Below are 20909 nucleotides of genomic sequence, written 5' to 3' on the forward strand. Positions count from 1 at the left end.
CCTGAGTGCAGAGCCAGGAGTAACCCTTGAACAGCACTGGATGTGGCCCCAAAATAAACAAAAAAGAAACAAGAGAACTTGAGGCTGGGGAGGTAAAGCAGCATATGCTTGGCATGCAAGAGACATGGGGTCAATCCAGGATATCACCAAAAAAGGGCTGAATGCAAAGGAAAAGAGCATGTTTAAATGGAATGTTTTGTTCATCTCTCTTTCTTCGTGAGCAATTTGGACAATGATATGTGACATGACACCAGAAGATTTGAAAGCAAGAAAGCCCCAAATAAAAGGAGCTCAGTAAGACAGGTACTTGAGGCGATTTTACAGAAAATGCAGCGTGTGGAATTCTATCCACCTTGTGTCTTGTGTTGTCAAATCTCACTTCTGATTTCTAGGAACTGCCAGTAGAAATTAGTATAGATGTATTATAGAAAACTAGCATTGAAAGGAAAAGTATTAGAAGGTGTAGCTTCTAATAAAAGTAAAAAAAAAAAAAAAGATCCATGCTTTAAAAACAAGTTGAGAATGTTCTAGGCTCGCAAGATTAACAAATACATGCATATTGATATCATTTACAGGAATGAAATGTTCAAGATGCATTTTTTTAAAAATGCCTCCCTTAATTAAGGCTTCTTATCAAGTCACTGCTTGTCTGGATTGTGTTGGGAAAGAGATATTGTCGAGGTGAATTGAGTAACACATCCCAAACATGGGACCATTTCTGACAGCTTATAATTATCTTAAAAAATGACCAGTTAAGAGCTGGAGCGATAGCACAGAGGAGGTAGGGCATTTGCCTTGCATGAGGCCCACCTAAGATGGACTGTGGTTCGATCCCTGGTGTCCCACATGGTCCTCCTAGCCAGGAGCAGTTTCTGAGCACATAGCTAGGAGTAACTCAAGCATCACCGAGTGTGGCCCAACCCCCCCCCCCCAAAAAAAAAGAAAAAAAGAAAGAAAACTGGCAAGGTAATAAGCAAAAATACCTATGTTTCCCTAAATTTTCAGGTGTTTTTTTTTTCCTCTTGACTTCAGACTTTTTGAGAATTAAGTAGCGTCTATTCTAGATGCTCAACAGGATGAAAATCAGTTCAAAAATGCCTGAGATAGTACAAATTTGATGTCTAAATTTTACTTCTTTCTCGTCTTTGTCCACTTTCTTCAGTCTGAAATACTATATTTCACTTTAAGTCTTTCCAGGCAGGTTCTCCTTTTACTTTGGGGATGGATCAAGTGAGGGGACTGGGTTTAGCTCAACTTACCGGATTATATATGAGGTCCATCTCCAAGTAAATGACTCCTTTAAAAGCATGCTCTAAATCTTTGTTTTTCAACGCATAACAGTTTTGTTGTCCATCTCTTATCTGTCATCAGCAACAACAACAAATAAAACATCAAGTTTCTATGTGGTTCCAACTAAAGAACTCAAAACCGTTCCCATGAGCCATTTTGAGAACGGGAGATGTGCATATGGATGAAACAGAGACCAACGCATCCATCATAAGTCAACATTTCATCTTAGAGCATTTTTACAACCTATAAGATAAAGAAAGGAACGATCTCTGGGCTGGACTTTAGTGGTGGAAAATTAGTGGTACAAATTATGACTACATTTACGTGTACTTCCTTTCTTGCATTCCCAGAGGGTGATTCATGTTTAAAATAAAGCAAAACCCTCCCACGTTAATGGCCTGGTCTTTTCAAGACAGTCGGGATCATGAGAAAAGGGAAAAACCCAGAAAGTTATGACTTAAAAAAAAGACCAAGGAGATAAGATAACTAAATGCAAGAGTCTTCTGGATTGGATCTTGGAACCGAGAGAAAAATGATTCCACTTTAGTGGGAAAACTGAGAAGATGAAATACAGACCAGAATTGACAGTAATGTATAATGCCATGTTTTAGCTTAAATATGGGTAATCATGGTGAAGGAACAAATAGATCAGGGTTCTAGGAAGTTTGTCCTTTCTTTGCAATTTTCTATACATTAGTATTAGGGGATCTCACATCCAGCACTTATTTGTGGCTCATTTGCTTGGCTTATTTGTGGCTTTAGGGCCCAGAGAGATAGCACAGTGGCATTTACCTTGCTTTAAACTAGGGGATCACTCTTGACAGGGTTTGAGGGACCAAACCCAAGTTGGCTGTTTGCAACTTGTTTGCTGGCAGTGAACCCACTGTACTCTTGCTCTGGCCCAATACCTGAGACTTTTCCCCCTAAATTATGAAGGATAGTAAAATGTGCTTAAGATGTCTAGAGTGGTTGCACGGGTTCAATCTTGGCATCCATCCGATAGCAGTGATTCCTTAGTGCAGAGCCTGGAGTAAGCATGAATGCCACTGAGTGTAGCCAAAAACGAAAAGAAAAGAAAAAAGAAAACAGATCCCGGTGTTCAACATGCACATACCCATTGCATGGCCCACATGCTGCTCTCCCTGTGGATACCAGTACACAGGCCCTCAGAGGGGTCTGAGATCATTTGGGGAGAAATCACTTGGGTCCCCTGAAAGTCCTTCCTTCTTTCATCCACTTAGCCAGAAACACTGTCAAAAACCTAAGCTCTGTCTTAATTCCACCTCTACCTTTTCCAAAGCAACCCCATTCACCTTGGAAAGGGGGGCACAGGACCAACTGCAGCTGGGACCCAGCTGGAGGTCCCCCAGGAGGGGTCCTCATGGCCAAAGCTTGGAAAGAGCAAGGGCAATGATGAGAGCATAAAACAGGAGTCACATTCTACTGGCCTGTGGCTCTTTTCAGAAGCAGTGACCCAAGTCTCTTAGGAATGGGAGTGGAAATAGGGTGACTAAGTCATAGGTGAAAGTGGGGGAGCAAGGAGGAAGCACAGCCCCGCCTGCCCTGTTCCTCCTATTTCCCCACCTCTCTCCTATGACTTTCCTGGTTAGTGGCTCAGAGGAAGGGGTGTCCCCAGAAAATCTTGCCTTCCTTCCTCCAGGGGATCCAAACAGGATTTACAGCTTCCTGCTGGGTCCGCAGACTCACTTCATCAAGGGTGGGTGTTAAAGTTGAAAGAAATAAAGACAAAAACAGTGGGACAAAGTGCCAAGGGCCTCTGGGTCCAAGCCAGCCTCCTTGCTATCACCTCTGTGGACCCCCCTACTGAGCTCTTAAAATTTCCATGAGTTCTTTGGGAGGTTCAGGAAGGTCAACAGAAGAGCAGAAGAACAAGAGGAATTATCTTCCCCACCCTTTCAAAAAAAAATAAAAGCTATATTTTATATTTTAAAAAGTTGGGTTGGTTTTTGCTTTTTTGTTTTTTGGGAATTTGGTTAATGGCCATGTCCTTTTTCTCACTGTGTCAGCAAACTACATTTGCTGTGTTAGAGAGCTTTGGTCGTTTCCTAAAGAGAAAGGTCACTCGTGTCTGACACTTGAATACAAAACTATCCTCAGATTCACCAGCTGCAAAGAGTTGGCGAAATCAAGGTGAGAGCTATAGTACAGTGGGGTGTGTGCCTGCCTGCACATAGCTGACCCAGGTTCAATCTCTGGCACCCCATATGGTCCCCTGAGCCCACTAGAAGTGACCCCTGATCTCAGCCCCAGATTCCAAACAGAGGCAGCCATTTGGCTGGAGCACAGAGACACCATTTCACTGCCTCTCAACCCTTACTATCCTTCTGTGAAAATTAGAAAGGTTAATAGTTCTTCTGAGCCATAATGATTGTTTGGGGAAGAAGTACTCTCAAGCAGTGCTCAGAGAGCTCAGGAACACTTCCTGTGATACTTGGGAATTAAATCCTTGAGCCCAGAAGAGCTGAGGGTGACGGGGCCACTATGGGCATGCAGGGATATTAATGATCCTTTTGTTAACCCATGAAGTCACCTTCTCTCTCTGCCTTGGCTTTGCATCTGGAGCTATGAAAAGATCATTCATTTCTGTCGTGGAATGTTTTAAGCATCTCAGAGAAACAGCAGTAGCTGCCACCTTGGACCCATGACAAGAGGCTCTCCCCATTAGCAGGAAAACAGTATGTGCCCCACTTTAGTGATTTCCACGAGTCTCTTCTGCTCAAAGGATAGCAGGAAAATCTTATTAGCCGTGTTTCCTCCCTTAGTCTATCTTCGCCGCTCACATAGGGTCTGACATGCATGCTACATGGTTCACGGTCATTCTAACATGCCATGATAGAAACCTGTCCTATGAACGTTCCTTGATTTATCTGAATCGTTCCTATTGGACCAGGGTAACTGTTCAGAAATTACCATTTCAGCCATGCTCATTTCTTAGCTGCTCACATATCCATAAATAACCATGGAAAATGAGCAACAGCATGGAGGGTAGGGTGTTTGCCTTTCATGTGGCCAACCCAGGTTTGATCCCCAGCATCCTATAGGGTCCTCCAAGCCTGCTAGAAGTGATTTCTGAGTTCAGAACCAGAAGTAACCCTTGAGTGTTGCCGGGTGTGGATGAAAGACAAAAAAAGAAAAAGAAAATGAAATACTATTTATTTTGAGAGACCAAATGTCTATATTCACCTACACACACATACACACAAAGACAATTGTCTGAGTGTGTCTATTTCAGGGCACAAAACCCATCACAGGTGAAACTTGGGCAAACACTTAATTGAAAATGCAAATGAAGATGAGCACGGACATTTATTTGGTACAAGCAATTACAGAAAATTTGTCCCATTAAACTAATTAAGGGAAGCTGTGTATAGTGTCGATGGCTCATGTGCACATGGACTCAGAGATGGAGTCCAGTAGCCCCCCAGCCCCCCAGTTTTAAGGATTGATTCCTCCTCTCTACACAGCCGTGGCCTGAGCATCTCAAAGGACAAGACCTACCTCATCCTCCACCAGCTGAGAATTTCTTCTTAGCATTTTGGTAAAACACAACCCAGAGCCCTTCCCATGTGAAAGAAGGTTGATTTGGAAAAGTCCTTCCTACGTTGGTCATTGGATAATTTTAAAAAGGTCAACACAAGATTGAATAGAAAGGAATTAAGGAGAGGGGGGAGAGAGAGAGAGAGAGAGAGAGAGAGAGAGAGAGAGAGAGAGACAGAGACAGAGACAGAGAGAGACAGAGAGAGACAGAGACAGAGACAGAGAGACAGATAGACAGAGAGAAAGAGGGGGGTGTTTGCCTTGTACCCCACAGTTCAACCCCCAGCACTACAGAGCAGAGAATCAAAAGCAGCCCCTGACCACTGCTGCTAGGGGTGGCCCAAAACTCCGAGACAAATCTGGGTTCACTTCTAGGAAGAGAGGAGGAGTAAATGAATTTATCGTATCTGATTGCAATAGTGGCTCCTGTCTCAGCCAGAAATGTCTCAGATCTTTAAAACAGGCTTCCTGTTTGCCAGGGCAATTGTACCATTGAAAGAGTAATGTGGGAATAAACAAAGAATCAGTCTTCGGATTAGAAAGCATTCTAATCGCAATTTTCGACTGTCTTCACTCAGAAGCTAAAAAGCTTTGTCCATCGATGGTATCATTTTAAAAGTAGCTTTTAAAAGTCAGAGAGACTGGAGAGATAGCACAGTAGGTAGGGCATTCGCCTTGCACAGGGCCAACCTGAGTTCGTTTCCCAACATCCCATATGGTCCCCCAAGCCTGCCAGGAATCATTTCTGAGCATGGATCCAGGAGTAACCCCAGAACCCCGGCAGGTGTGGCACAAAACAAAGGCCAAAGAAAAGTCAGAAAGAAGCTATTTCCACTCTGGAAAAACCTGTGTTCACTCTTGAAAATATTTTTCTCTTTCTCTCCCCTCACATCTAAGTACATTTCTTTCAATAAAAAAACTATCTGTGGCCAACCCAGATTTGATCCCAGCACTACTATGGTCCCCATAAATCATCGGGAGTTATTTCTGAGCACAGGAATAAGTCTTGAGCACCACCAGGTGTGGCCCCAAAACAAAAACAAGTAAAAAAAACTATTTATCTTAATCATGTTAATGACATGTAACACTATGTCATTTTTTGGGGGAGGGGGTCACACCCGGCAGCGCTCAGGGGTTACTCCTGGCTCTATGCTCAGAAATTGCTCCTGGCAGGCTCGGGGGACCATATGAGATGCCGGGATTCGAACCACGGTCCTTCTGCATGCAAGGCAAATAACAATAATAATAATATTGCCAGAAGGAAATGAAATATGGGCTGGCGCAATAATAAAGAAAGCAGGGTTCTTGCCGTGCTTGCAGCTGACCCCAATTTGATCCCCAACACTGCATATGGTCCCCTGAGCACAACCAGGAGGCATCCCAGAGCCCAGAGCCAGGAGTCAAGCAATTCCCCTTCAACTCCAAAACAACGTCTCCCCCCACCAAAAAATGACAAAAGGAGCTCTGTAATCAGGAGAGTTGGGAATGATCACTCTGGAAAAGAATTGAGTGCTGAAAGGAAGGAAAATGATAGGCATGGTACCCCGCAGTAATAGTATTGCAAAGCACAGCATCTAAGAGAAAAAAAATGGGAGAAAGAGAGAGAAAAAGAGAGAGAAAGAGAGGGAAAGAGGAAGTGAGAGAAAAGAAAAATGACTGCCACAGAGGCAGGCAGGGAGGAGTACAAGAAGGACACTGGGAACACTGGTGACGGGAAAGGTGCCCTGGTGAAGGGTGTTGGATATTGTATGACTGAAACTCAATCTTGAGTAATTTTATAACTCTATCTCACGGCTATTCAATTAAAGAATTTATTTTTAAAAATTAATAAATAAAATGAGACCCCAGGTTTCATCAGAGTGGCAAGGCAAAGAGATAAGCAAGGGAGGTGAGCTTTCCCTTCCCGTGTCCCCCCATTCTCATGGTGAGCCCCATGTTCTCTTTCTGGACTCACTGACAAAGTTGTGAAAATAACAAACCAAACAGAAGAAAAATCCCCAATTACCCTTTCTTCCTCTCCCCACCTCTGGAATCAGTGGGGGGGGGGGGAGATCTGCACAAGGCTCAGAGCACTTGGCAGCGAGCCCTGCCAACGAACAGCTGTTCTGCCTCTTGCCAGCAAACATCAGGGACACGAGGACTTGGGGAGACATTAACCAAGCGATCAAAGACAGCCCAGCTATTTGTGGGGGCTCACTGTGGGCCAGTGACAGCCGGTCCCAGCCATGGACTGTAGAGTAATAAGGATGAAAGAAGGCAAGTTTCATCGACTGCTTCATAGTGCACTGAGTCATGAACAGAACACACGGCACATGGAAGGAAAACGGAAATTCTGTGTTCTGGAAGAAGGCACTGAGTGCAAACATGCAAATGCAGGATTATGAGGGGGACTCAGGGCCCAGTTTGCCCCCGTTGGGCAAAGGGATGTGGGCACTGGGTACTATTCTGCTCGGAATTTGATCAGCTACTTCCCCTCACTACCACTTCTTATCTAATTACTTCCTTAGCCTGCCATTCACTCCTGTGTTATCTTTTTCCCTTTCCTTGGAGTTGGTTTGAAACTACACCAGAGCTCTGAGACTACTCTTAGGTCTGTGCTTGAAGGTCAATACAGTGTGGTCCTTGTGTTGCTGGGAATTAAACACGGACCCCCACATCTATGGCTGCCCTTAACCAAATGGGCTCTCTCCAGCTCTGATGAATTCTCTTTTAACTGGACTATTTTATTTTTCTTTTAAACTGGACTATTTTTAAAAAAAAGGCTTGGGGCAAGAATGATAGCACAGTGGGAAGGGTGTTCGACTTGCACACAGCCAAGCCAGGTTCAATACCTGGCATCCCATAGGTTCCCCCAGGTCTACCAAGAGTAATTTCTGAGCACAGCGCCAAGGGTAGCCCCTTAGCACCACCAGGTATGGCCCACACAACCCCCCAATAAACAAACAAAACAAAACACCCCAAAAAGCCTTCTTTTACCAAGAAATAGCTCTTGTTTTCTTCTGCAAAAATGGTTTTGTTTTCTTGTTCTGTTTTATGAGACTGAATGTTAACAGGACTCATGAAAAGAGCATTTGGGGGGAAGAAAGGATCTTTAACTAATATATGATTAACAGGCACAGATCTTTGAAGAACCAGGACTCCCAAGCTCAAAAAGGAAACTTGGCTATGTATGTTTTTCAAGAACCTATGGCGATTCTGTCATAGAGAAGCATTCCTCTTAAAGCCAAAGAGAAACTCCAGGCCAAAGATGAAAGAGGAATGGATTAAAAGGCTGATCAGAAAGCCTGGCTCAGTTGGCATTAAGTCAACAAGGAGAGAAAATAATGCTTCTTTATATTTGGTCCAATTCCAACTGGGAAGGTTTAATAAGGATAAGAAATAAGACTGTGGCTTCTTGGTATTGGGGGGAGAGATTTGGCCCCCCAACTGGATCCAAACAAGGCAACACTAGGCTAGAGAAAGTTGCCCCCTCCTGAGTATTGATGATTGAAGTTCACTTACCGATAGCAAGGGGATGGCCACTTTCCCGAGAAAATCAGGGGGCTTGTCTCCATCTTCATCAAACACTGTCACCTCTAAGATGTCATGGATATCTTTAATGGGACTGAAATGAGAAGCGAACACACCATGTTGTGTATACACAAACACACGCGTGAAGTCTGTTCCGTGAAGATGTGAAAACACGGCCTGACTAATTAAGTCTGCAGGTCCTTGGAGGATAAAAAGCACCATTTAATTAAATTTCAAAAATTAAATCAAACTGACAGTATTCCCCAACCTTCCATCAGAGAAGATTCAGACATTCATAGGGAAAAGAGTGAGCGAGAGGGAAGGAAAAAAATAAGCAATCCTCTTGTTCTGACATTGTCCATGGATCCATCACTAGATTTCAGAGTAGGGCTGAGACCGGGTGTGAAAAAGAGTGTAGAAGGCAGAGAGAGAATGGTAGTTTCAAAGTAACTTCTGTTGGAAAAATGAGTGAGATTTTCTTGGTTTTGAATTCACAAAGAATTCTTAAAAGGAGATGGGACGACCCAAATCACTTCTTTTCTGGGACACAAAGAATATTTGAAGGTTTTAAAGTTGACCAGATGTCTGGTCAAGAAGGTCATTAGAATAGAATGCAGCCATCATAGAAACAAAAGGCGGGGTGGAGAGACAGCATGGAGGTAAGGCATTTGCCTTGCAAGCAGAAGGTCGGTGTTTTGAATACCAGCACCCCATATGGTCCCCCGAGCCTGCCAGGAGCGATTTCTGAGCATCGAGCCAGGAGTGACCCCTGAGCGCTGCCGGGTGTGACCCAAAACCCAAAAAAAAAAAAAAAAAAAGGCTTTGCTTACAGGTAGCACTTTATAAACTTGATCTCTGTGCTTACTGGTCTTTGGGACAGGCCTACAACTTGGCCACCAGCCCTCACAGTGAGTTTTCGCCTTGCAGGGTCACACATATTCAACAGAGATCTCTTCTGGAAGGTCAGGAGCTCGAATGCCTAGAGTTCAGTTACTGAAAGACCCAACTTTTTCCTGGCCAGTTTTGAAAGGTTATCTTCATACTCCTCTCTCTCTTCCTCCCTCTCTTTTTCTCTCTTCCTCTCTCTCTCTCTCTCTCTCATTCACACACACACACACACAACACACACACACACACACACACACACACACACATTGGACTTCAGGCGGGTCTTCCTGATGTTTATAGCTCAGGACAAACTACTTTCCATCTACTCACAAATGAATTTAGAAGCTAAAAGATCTGCTTTTAAGACCTCCTAAGCACCCCATTCTAGAAAAGGAAAGGATGAAAGGATTGAAGGAGACAAATAATAATAACAATAATAGTAATAATAATAATTCTATCTTCGCACATAACATTGAACAGAAAATGTCACCCCAGAGGTCTGGCCCGGCCCAAACATATCAGGAATCATTGGATCTCTATGAATCCCATCTTCAGAAAGTTCTAGCACTTACAATGTAAAAACTTTGTTCCACTCAGGGTTGAGGTTTTTGTACACGGTGTGTGTCTGCAGCCGGTCGTTGCCCAACTCCAGCAAGCAAAAGGGGTCACTCTTCCCTGCAAAGAAAGTGGGCAACAAGACAGGTCAGCAACTGGGTTAAGGCCAAAGAAAATCTGGAGTGAGCTTGAAGCACACCACTCGTGTCCCTGGTCACTCAGCCATACTTGTTCAAGAAGCAGAGACATGATGTGTTTCTCACCCCAGCTGCAGGCGCCCTCGTGTGGCCATGCAAAAGGTCCCACTACCTCATTGGCACCACTGGCGCTCACAGCTGACACAGGGAGCCTTCCAGGGTGAGGTGCATGATCTCATGTCCACTCGTGTCCATGTTTCTTTTCTTGCAGAGACACCTTGAGATTTCAACTTTAACGCCTGCCTCTTCCAATAAAGCAAGTGTCAGTTCTTTAGCTTCAAAACACAGAGCTTGGGGCCAGGGAGATGTCTCAGGGGTAGCATGCAGGTATGGCATGCTCCAGGTGTTTAGTTCTTGGCACTGTCTATTTCCCCTGCACCCACCCATCACTGCATCTCCAACTCTGAACACCAAGGGGTGGGTGAGAGAAGACAGGGGTTAAGGCTCAGATTAAGCATCTGATTGAACCTGGTTTGAGTCCCAGCATCACTGGAATTCCCCACCCTCGTGAAAAGTTTAGTCCCTGTTGTCCTAAGCACCAGTGCTCTCTATCCTCAGTTCAGAACCTGAAAAGGTCTCCTGGGTCTCCTGAACTATGGTGGGATCCCCGTGTCCCCACAAATAACTATATTCAAGAGCTCTCAGAAGCCACACAAAGGCTGGAAAATCAGCAAAATCTGCAAAAACTGGGTCAATGCAATAGAAAAGCAGGGAGTGCACTGGCCTTGCACAGAATCAACCCAGGCTCTATTCCCAGCATCCCACAGGGTCCTTGAGAACCACTAGGAGTAATTCCTGAGTGCAGGTGTGACCCCCCAAACATACAAAATTCTGCAGAGACCAAAGAAAGTATGAGAAGGGCCAGGCACTTGCAGCTCCTTCTCTTTCCCTCCAAAGTATCTTCCATGTAATGCATCCCACCGATGATTTTGGTACCCCCGAGAGTCCTCCCCTCTGGTTTCCCAACCTCACAGTGAGACTAGGGACACACCTGAGCAAGTGACATGGGCCAAGTCCTGCTTAGGCCTATGCGTGTGCTCAAATCCAAGACTCAGAAAGTGGGTTCAGCCTGCAACTTGGACTCTCTGAATTCTACCGGCAAACATGCATGTGCCCCCTTGATGCAACCCCCGATGGCTAGAGCCACCAAATCTAGCACCTCCTGTGCAAAGTTCTAAGGATTCAGATGTGTCAATTCTGGAGTGTGTTTTGGGGGAACATGCTAGGGACTGAGGGCCCACCCAAGAGTTGGGAAGAGTCTCTTTCAGTTAGAATTGGGCTGGTTCCTTCCATCCAGGCCACTTAACCAGTGCTCAGACTGTCAACCATCAAGCGAGGACCCCAGGGATGCCAGCTGACACTTTTAATGAAAGCTCTGGGGTAAGTGCACAGCAGGGCAGGGACCAGGAGGGTCCCACCCACCGAGGCACAGGTGGGCTGCAGCAGGAAGAATTCCCCCCCCCCTTATATCCCGCAGCCAGCACGGGCCACACAGTCCCAGCTAATGAGGACCTGCCGCATTCCCAGCCACACATGGACCAACGTCTGCAAAGACATCTCGAAGGAGCATGCAGCACAAGTCTCCGAGGGTGAGGCCGTCAAAGCTCATTAAAATGCTGCTTTTATTAATATTGTGGCATAAACAGAAGAGCCGAGGGAGGCAGGAGGGGGGAGGAGGGGGGACGACAAAGACATCCTAGTGCGGGGAGAGAGAGAGAGAGAGAGAGAGAGAGAGAGAGAGAGAGAGAGAGAGAGAGAGAGAGAGAGAGAGAGAGAGAGAGAGAGAGAGAGAGATCTGAGACACACACAAATCTAGGGAGGGAAAGAGAAAAAGTTTCTGGGGATATAAACTGCCCACAGGTTCTACATGAGGAAGTTTCTTCCTATGGGAACAAATGAACTTGAGCCATAAATGCTATGTCTGAACCTCCCCAAGTGGAAAAGCAGGTCTGGAAAAATCTGCAAAAACTGGGCCAATGCAATAGGACAGCAGGGAGGGCCGACACTGTCCTTGCACAGAGAAAACCCTGGTTCCATTCCCGGCATCCCACCATGTCCTCTAGAACCACCAGGATTCCTGAGTGAAGGTGTGACCCCACCCCCCCAAAAAATAAAAAAAAATACAAAATTCTACAGAAAAAAGTATGAGAAAGGCCAGGCATGTGCAGCTCCTTCTCTTTCCCTCCAAAATATCTTCCGTGCCATGCATCCCAACACGTTGACATTGGGAACCCTCAAGAGTCCTCCCCTCTGGTTTCCCGACTTCACAGTGAGATGAAGGACAGGCCTGAGCAAGTGGCATGGGCCAGGTCCTGCCTAGCCCTGTGTGTGTGCTCAAACCCAAGGCCCAGAAAGTGGGTTCAATCTGGAATTTAGACTCTCTAAATTCTACTGACAAGCATGCAAGTGCCCCCTCAATGCCACCCCTGACGGCTAGTCAGAGCCACCAAATCTAGCACCTCCTGTGCAAAAAGTCCTAAGAACTCAGATGTGTCAATTCTGGAGTGTCTCCGAGTCCCCAAGTAGGACATAGAGGAATGGCCTGGGTGGGTCTAGATGCTGTCCTTGTGGTCATCTCAGCCCCCAGTTGATTTTACAGCTAAGAAACACCATGACCCCCTGCGACAGCAGGTGCCAAGTCACAGGGAAATGCTGAGCTCCGTGGAGATTCAGTTTCAAGCTGAGGTGACCAACACTGCAATCAGCACCCTGGTTATTTCCCAGAATCACTTGATTATTGCTCAAAGCTTTGCACCTGGGGTGCTGTGAAATGGATGTCCCAGAATGCAAAGCAAACAAAGGTGTGTTTTACTTCCTTGACCCTCTGTATCGGTTATAGAAATCAGGGAGAGAACAGAGGGCAGAGTGCCTGCATTGCACATTTGAACAAACAAACAAACAAACAAAAAGTCTTGGCTTTGCCAATAATCTCTTCAAAGCCAGAAAGATGTTTAGAAAGCTTGGCCAGGGGCCTAAGTGATAGCACAGGAGGGAGGGGAGTTTGCCTTGCATGTAGCTGACCAGGGTTCAATCCCCAGCCTCCCACAGGGTCCCCTGAGCCAGTCAGGATTGATTCCTGAGTACAGAGTCAAAAGGAACCCCTGAGCACCGCTGTAGGGGCCCAAACAAAACTAAACCAAAACTGTTGTGTGCTGAGACCAGAGCGATAGGACAGCAAGGTAAAGTGCTTGTCTTCCACATGACTCACCAGGGTTCAATCCCCAGCATCCCATAGGATTCCCTGAGCACCACCAGGAATGATTCTTGAGATCAGAGCCAGGGGTAACCCCTGAACACCGACAGGTGTGGTCCAAAACCCAAATAGAGCGAGAGAGACAAAGATAGAGAGACAGAGACAAAGACAGACAGAGAATGCCTGGCCATGCATGCAGAGTTTTTACCTGAGAAGTCTGCTGCTAAGAGATCTGCCGCCTTTAATACCTTCACTTGTAACATGCCAACATCCTTCATGTCTTTCAAGGAATTCTGTAAGCACTGAGAAAAAAGAGACAAGGATGCATCCATGAAAAGAGCTTTTTTTTATTAAAATCTACCCCTAAGGCCACAAAGTTGTAGAGGGACCATCCCCTCTAGTTCCACCAAAAAGAACATTATTGTCGCATTCTGGAAATGCTCCACCCACATGGAACAGGCTGATTTCCCAAGTACCAAATCAACCATGAGGGAGAGGATCACTCATTTCAAAATACACACAAGAAAAACATTTAAAAATTGGGGCCAGAGGGGCCAAGGCAGTGGCACAAGCTGTTGGGTGTTTGCCTTGCTATGTGCTAACCTAGGACAGACCTAGGCTCTATCCCCCAGCGTCCCATATGGGCCCCCAAGCCAGGAGCAATTTCTGAGCACATAGCCAGGAGTGACCCCTGATTGTCACCGGGTGTGGCCCAGAAACAAACAAAAAAAAATAGAGGCCGGAGAGATAGCAGTAAGGCTATCTTGCATCAGTCGACCAGGAGCAGACTTGGTTCAAATTCTGGCATCCCATATGGCCCCTGAGCTTGCCAGGAGCGATTTCTGAGCACAGAGCTAGGAGTAACCCCTGGCTGTGGTCCAAAAAAATAAAATAAAATAAAATAAAAATAAAAATAAATTGGGGCTGGAGAGATAGCATGGAGGTAAAAAGCATTTGCCTTGCATCAGAAGGACGGTGGTTCAAATCCTGGCATCCCACATGGTCCCCCGAACCTGCCAGAGGCGATTTCTGAGCATAGAGCCAGGAGTAACCCCTGAGCACTGCCGGGTGTGACCCCCAAACAAACAATAAATAAATAAACAACTAAAAAATAAATTTACTTTGTACAGCACCCCTGGAAACAGCAGAGAGTCCCCAAGATAAAATCCCCACACAAAGCTTTTCACTCCCCTCTTCCTCCTTTCTTGCTCTTGAAAGAAATTTTAAATGGCCCCCAAAAGGCATCATCATTTTGACTTAGTTAGTGTCAACTATGGAATGTTGATGGTCCAGCCCTTTCTGGATACTGCTAACCAGTGGAGAGAGGGAAGAAGGGTGGAAACAGGTTCATTTTCTCTCATTCCACAGACTAAGGTTCGAAGCCTGCCAGGGCTGGATTCACAATCGTTTTTGTTTGTTTGTTTGTTTCACATTTTTAGTTAGCATGCATCAGAGTTTAAATCTCCACAGTGATAATTCTTTAATTATCTTTAATTAATTATTTTTATTTGACGTGCAGCAATAATATTTAGAGGTCTGTAATAATGGCATGCTGAAGAAATTGTGACATGAGAGAACTAAATAGGCATGTCTGTTCCATGAGCTTCCAGAACATTTGGCAACATGTGCCCTTAGCATTAAATAAATAAATAAATACATAAATAAATAAATAGGGCCTGGAGAGATAGCACAGCGGCATTTGCCTTGCAAGCAGCCAATCCAGGACCAAAGGTGGTTGGTTCGAATCCCGGTGTTCCATATGGTCCCCCGTGCCTGCCAGGAGCTATTTCTGAGCAGACAGCCAGGAGTAACCCCTGAGCATCGCCGGGTGTGTCCCAAAAACCAAATAAATAAACAAATAAATAAGAACTGGGGCCAGAGAGGTGAGATCCCCTGGCGTTCCATATGGTCCCCCAAGCCAGGAGCAATTTCTGAGTGCAGAGCCAGGAGTAACCCCTGAACATCACCAGGTGTGGCCCAAAAACAAACAAACAAACAAAAAAGAACTGAGGGCTGATAGCTCAAGGGGGAGGACACTTGTCTTGCATGCAGCTAACTTGGTTCTGATCCCTGGAAATCCAATAGGGTCCCCTAAGCACTGCTAGGGATAATTCCTGAGTGAAGAGTCAGGAGTTAAGCACCACCAGGGGGCCCCCCAAAAAAGATAATGCATAACTTAATCAGGGGGTATCATGTATTAGTATGTTCTATTACATATTATTTATTATATTATCATATATGATATGAATATGGCATGAATATTATATATTCATGATTGTGTGTTTATATATTTAGATAAATATATATTTATATATTACATAAAATATAAATTTATATATTATAAATCATTAAACTTTTATATATTTGTACATCGATGTATTATGTAATTATATTCTAGATTTTATGGTATGTGTTTATAATTATATTCTATATTGATATATGTTCATGATATATATATGATTCAAAATCAACCACATAATGTGTGTGTGTGTGTGTGTGTGGAGCCCAATGTCAACACTCACATAGCGCTGGGCGATCTGCTTTCTCTCACTGGCATCTGCAAAGGGGCACACGCAGAGGTCAGAGATGGAGACCCCCATGGTGGGCGTGAGGGTCACGAGGAGCCGCAGTGCCCCTGGACATCGGCCCAATGGCAGCTCCATGAAGTTCTCCTGTTTGACTGGGAGTGCTGAGATGTCGACTTTACACCTAAGGGAGAGACACCGCATCAGAGAAAGGAAACCCAGGTTCAGTCCCCCCCCCCAGGCTAACACACCTCAGTTTTTAAATGTCATCACCCCTGAACTTCACTGTGCATGTACAGGGATTGATGGAGCCCCAGGACGTGATAGCTAGCAGTGCCTCCAAGTTCTTACGTAGCCTCACACAGCCCTCTTTCAGTGCTTCTGATGCCTAAAAAGTGCGGTGAGGAGTCTTCTTGTTCCCACCTGAGCTCCCCAACGAAGACACCAACAGTGATTTCAGTTTGACAGGGAGGCATGGAGAGACCTTCTCCGAGCGCCTGCCCTGTGGGCTCCAGACTCCCTCCCTGGGCAAAGTTGGGGATGCAGAAAAGCCAAGAGGAATCGAGGAGGATGAAACAGGCAGGGGAAAAACTCCAATTGTTGTTTTAAGATGATATAAGAGGCCAGAAGGTAGCACAATGGGGAGGCTGTTTGCCTTAAAAGCGGCTGACCTGGGTTCGATACCCACATTCCAAAGGATCCCGTGAGCCCACAGGATTGATTCCTAAGCACAGAGTCAGGAGTAAGCTTTGTGCACTGCCTGAGTGGCTCAAAAAGTGAGAGGGAGGGACCAGAGAGATAGCATGGAGGTGAGGCGTTTGCCTTTCATGCAGAAGGATGGTGGTTCGAATCCCAGCATCCCATATGGTCCCTAGTGCCTGCCAGGGGCGATTTCTGAGTGTGGAGCCAGGAGTAACCCCTGAGCACTGCCGGGTGTGACCCCCCCAAAAAAAACCAAGAGGGAGTGAGAGGGAGAGAGAGAGAGAGAGAGAGAGAGAGAGAGAGAGAGAGAGAGAGAGAGAGAGAGAGAGAGAGAGAGAAACAGAGAGATACCCTTAGCACAGGGTTCAATTTCCAGCACCAACCCAAAGGGTCCCCTGAGCACCACCAAAAGTAATTCCTGAGCAAAAAGCCAGGAGTAATCCCTGAGCATTGCAGGGTGGAGCCCCAAAGCCCAAAACCAAAAAGAGATTGTTGGAAGAACAAGAAAAATCAAGAATTTGGGAAAGAGAAAACAGGGCCCAGGCTAAAGGATTTTGAATGATTCTTCTGGATTTCCCAGCCTGCTCTATCTTTGCTGGCAATGAATCAAAGACTGTGTGTTTAGGGTTTGATTGTGAGAGTTTTGGGACCACACTGGGCAGTGCTCAGCGGTTACTTGTGGCTCTGTGCTCAGAAATTACCCCCAACAAAGTCATCCCATATGAGATGTGGGGATGAAACCCAGATTGACAGGTGCAAGCAGAAGCCCTGAGCCCTGCTGGGTGTGTAACCTCTAACCCAAACCAAACAAATAAGTAAATAAAAACCAAATTCACCAGGAGTCAGAGTCATAGCACAGTGAGGAGAGCACCAGCCTTGCACAAGGCTGACCCAGGGTTCAATTTCCAGCATCACAAAGGGTTCCCCAAACCAGTAAGAGTAATCCCTGAGCACTATGGGGTATGGCTCAAAAACTCAAATAAAACCAAACAAAATAACAAAAATTGCTTCCCAAGCCCTGGGGAGGATCCCAACAGGCCCACAAAGGGACTCACGTGCCCAGGAGTTCCTCATGTTTTTTGCCGTCCTTTGACCACACCTCAATATCCAGGATACCCATCCTGTCAGAGAAGTAGTGAAAGTCAAACTGTTCCTGCCACTGCGGGTTTGCACTCTTAACCAGTGTCTAGAAAACATGCAGTGATGACATTTATTTCGGTAAAAATGCCATTCATCGTGACAACAGCTACACAGTATTTGTTGTATTTCTACACCTCGGATGGGGGCCAAGGAGAGGAGAGGGCAGTGGGGTTCCAGGAACTGGCCAATTGGAACCACCTTGGAAGCTGACACTCCCCCGCCCATCATTTCCATCATTTACCCACCAAGTTACCATGAATATCATCAACCCACAGAAAAACACATATGTGCTATATTATAGAGATATAGATATGTACAAATATAGACAGGTGATAAGACTATGGAATATTCTTCATGGCAGTTCACTCATTAGAATGATCCTTCTTCATGAAATATAAGCTAAAAAAAAAATTCTCTGGGCATGGCAAACATTCCCAGCAGTGCTCAGCAGCTACTCTTGGCTCTGTGCTCAGGGTTTGCTTCTGGCAGTGCTCAGGGGACCCTAGGTAATACCAGAGATTGCCACATCTAGTAATACCAGAGTTAACCACATGCAAGGCCAGCTCCATATGCCCGGGATACAATCTCTCTAGCCCTCACCAAAAAATAATTCATTAAATTAAAATTTAAACATGGGGGTATGTGCAGAGATGAAAGCCAGAATCTCACATACCAAGACATGTGGGAGACCTTAAAGTCAAATGTCTTCTGCCAACTAACATCTCACAGTCCATCAGTGAACTCCGTGGGGGGTCTGAATGAACAGCTGGCAGACAAGTATTATGAGAAGGGCCTCCCACTGAGGCCACATTGCTCCATGGTCTTGGAGTTTGAAACCCCAGTTTGGGGAACACAGAGGCCAGAGAGAGAGGTGGGCTGGGAGGTAACAGCGAGACAGATGCCCCTGAATGAGATTTGCAAACTCTACTGGAGTCTGGAGAAATTCCCAGCTGCTCATGGATATGCTTTCCCATTGGGTTCCACTTGATCAGAGGATCATTGATGGGCAAAGATGAATGCAAGGATGCTGGGGAATGACCCTCGGGCTGCTGAGATAAGGGCACAGAATTCCCTATCACCCTTGGTGCCAGGTATTTTGGGAATCATGAACCCAATTGAGGCTGGAACCCAAGGAGTACTTTTTCATCATGTAAACATACCCCATAGTTGTGTTGCTGGTTTTTTTTTTAGTTCTGAAATTCAATAACCTTTCATTTATTTTTGTTGTTTGTTTTTGGGGGTCACAACCCGGCAGTACTCAAGGGATTACTCCTGGCTCTACACTCGGAAATCGCTCCTGGCAGACTCGGGGGACCATATGGGATGCCAGGATTTAAACCACCATCTTTCTGCATACAAGGCAAATGCCCTACCTCCATTCTATCTCTCTGGCCCCATTTTTTTTTTTTTTGGGTTTTGGGTCACACCTGGCAGTGCTCAGGGGTTATTCCTGGCTCCAGGCTCAGAAATTGCTCCTGGCAGGCACAGGGGACCATATGGGGCGCCAGGATTCGAACCGATGACCTCCTGCATGAAAGGCAAACGCCTTACCTCCATGCTATCTCTCCAGCCCCCACCATTTATTATTTTTGTCCTGCTTTATCACTAGATAAAACTCTCCAAAAATCTGCCTAGTTCCAGCTTACCAGCTTCATTCATTATCATTATTATTACTATTATTATTATTATTATTTATGTTTGAAGACTATATCTGGCAATGCTCAGGGTTTACTCCTGAGTCTGTGCTCAAGGATTACACCTGGCAGTGCTCGAGGAACCAATGGAATGCCGGGAATGAACCCCAGGTTGGCCAAGTGCAAGGTGAACGAACACCCTTCCTGCTGTGCTAGCACTCCAGCCTCATCACCACTTTTTAAAATCTTCACATGGCAGCACTTTTTTTTGCAAAAAGAAAAAAAAATATTTTTAGCGTAAAATCTGCCAGGATTATGTGGTGAAATATAGTAACATTACTTAGACAAGCTTTACGGTTGGCATACAGAGCTATGATATCAGATCAAGAATTTAGAAACACAGGTGGGGGGAACTGGAAATGAGCCCTTTGAGAGCACAGATGAAGTGCAGTAATCCCGAAGGAGGAATAGAACAGGTATCATATTAATTCTACACTTCACTTAACTCACTTGGGCTAAGTGAAAAATTTTTAAATTCTTGGCCAGACCCTGGCTGGCTAAAGGAATCTTAGCAGAGACGTGGGATTGCACTAAAACTACTGATTAAAATAATTATCTAGAGGCTGGAGTGATAGCACAGCTGGGAGGGTGTTTGCCTTGCATGCTACCTACCAGGGACAGACACGGGTTCAATCCCCAGCATCTTATATGGTCTCCCAAGCCGGCCAGAAGTGATTTCTGAGCCAGGAGTAACCCCTGAGTACTGCCAGTGTGCAACCCCCCCCCAAAAAAAAAAAAAATGAAAAAGTAAAAACCAAATAAAATAACTATCTGGAGGGGCCCAGAGAGTTAATACAGCACGGAGGGCACTTGCCTTACATATATGGCTGAACCAGTTTTGGTCCCTGGCATCCCATAGGGTACCCCTGAGCACTGCCAGAAAGGATCCTTGAGTACAAAGCCAGGAGTGACTTCTGTGTGTGGCTTATGGGTGTGGCTCCCCCCAAAACAATAATAAAATAAGATAATGATTTGCATATTCCTGCAGTCCCTCACTCTTGACTTTTCACATTTCTTAGAAACCCATGTTCTCTGGCATAGACCTCACTCAGTTCCTTACTCTTCCTGTTGGAGTGAATGATCTTGAATGTTTGAGCTGTATCCTGGAAATGCGACATTGGGGACCACTTCCAGCCCCCTTCAATTGTTTCTGAGCTCATGTGCCTGTCCCAGGGCCTCTCCCCTGAAAGCCTAAATAGTGACTATTGATGCTCAAACCAATTTCAATTTTTTTTCATGGCCCTCTTTGCCCAACTCAGTGCTCTGTGGCTCTTGGCAAGTGAATTCCTTTGCAAGTATCCAGAGCCCTCCATCCCTAAATGTAGGAAATAGCTCTGTCTGACATTTATGTAAAATTAATTCATTACCCATGCTTTGGAGACTACGGGTTTTGAATAAAAACCATACCAAATGACTGAAATTAAAGGACCTAATGGGATTTGGACCAGGCAAAACAAGATGAGTGATTTTTGAAAGAGGTGGTAAAAAATGCCAGAGCTTTTACTCAAAACAAATCTCATTTAGTCTTTTACTTTTATTTTTTTGAAAGGGGGAAAAAAAAAAAACACAGCAAAAAAGTCCAGCTGTACTAGAGTTACTATTTTGGATGCTAATGCAAATAGGAAAAAAAGAAAAAACAAAGGTTCGAAAACACATT

General features: G+C 45.2%; 1 protein-coding gene across 1 annotated transcript in view; it reads right to left on the bottom strand.

Moving 5' to 3' along the window:
• The window catches only part of MCTP2 (multiple C2 and transmembrane domain containing 2), a 108718-nt gene that overhangs the window by 49889 nt on the left and 37920 nt on the right, over positions 1 to 20909 (bottom strand). Inside the window, 6 exon segments of the mRNA XM_049783306.1 lie at positions 1260 to 1361; positions 8350 to 8452; positions 9819 to 9921; positions 13400 to 13493; positions 15714 to 15900; positions 17474 to 17604. Of these exon segments, the coding sequence (XP_049639263.1) occupies positions 1260 to 1361; positions 8350 to 8452; positions 9819 to 9921; positions 13400 to 13493; positions 15714 to 15900; positions 17474 to 17604 (720 nt within the window).

The sequence above is a fragment of the Suncus etruscus genome, chromosome 11, assembly GCF_024139225.1.
Source record: "Suncus etruscus isolate mSunEtr1 chromosome 11, mSunEtr1.pri.cur, whole genome shotgun sequence".
Lineage (NCBI taxonomy): Eukaryota > Metazoa > Chordata > Mammalia > Eulipotyphla > Soricidae > Suncus > Suncus etruscus.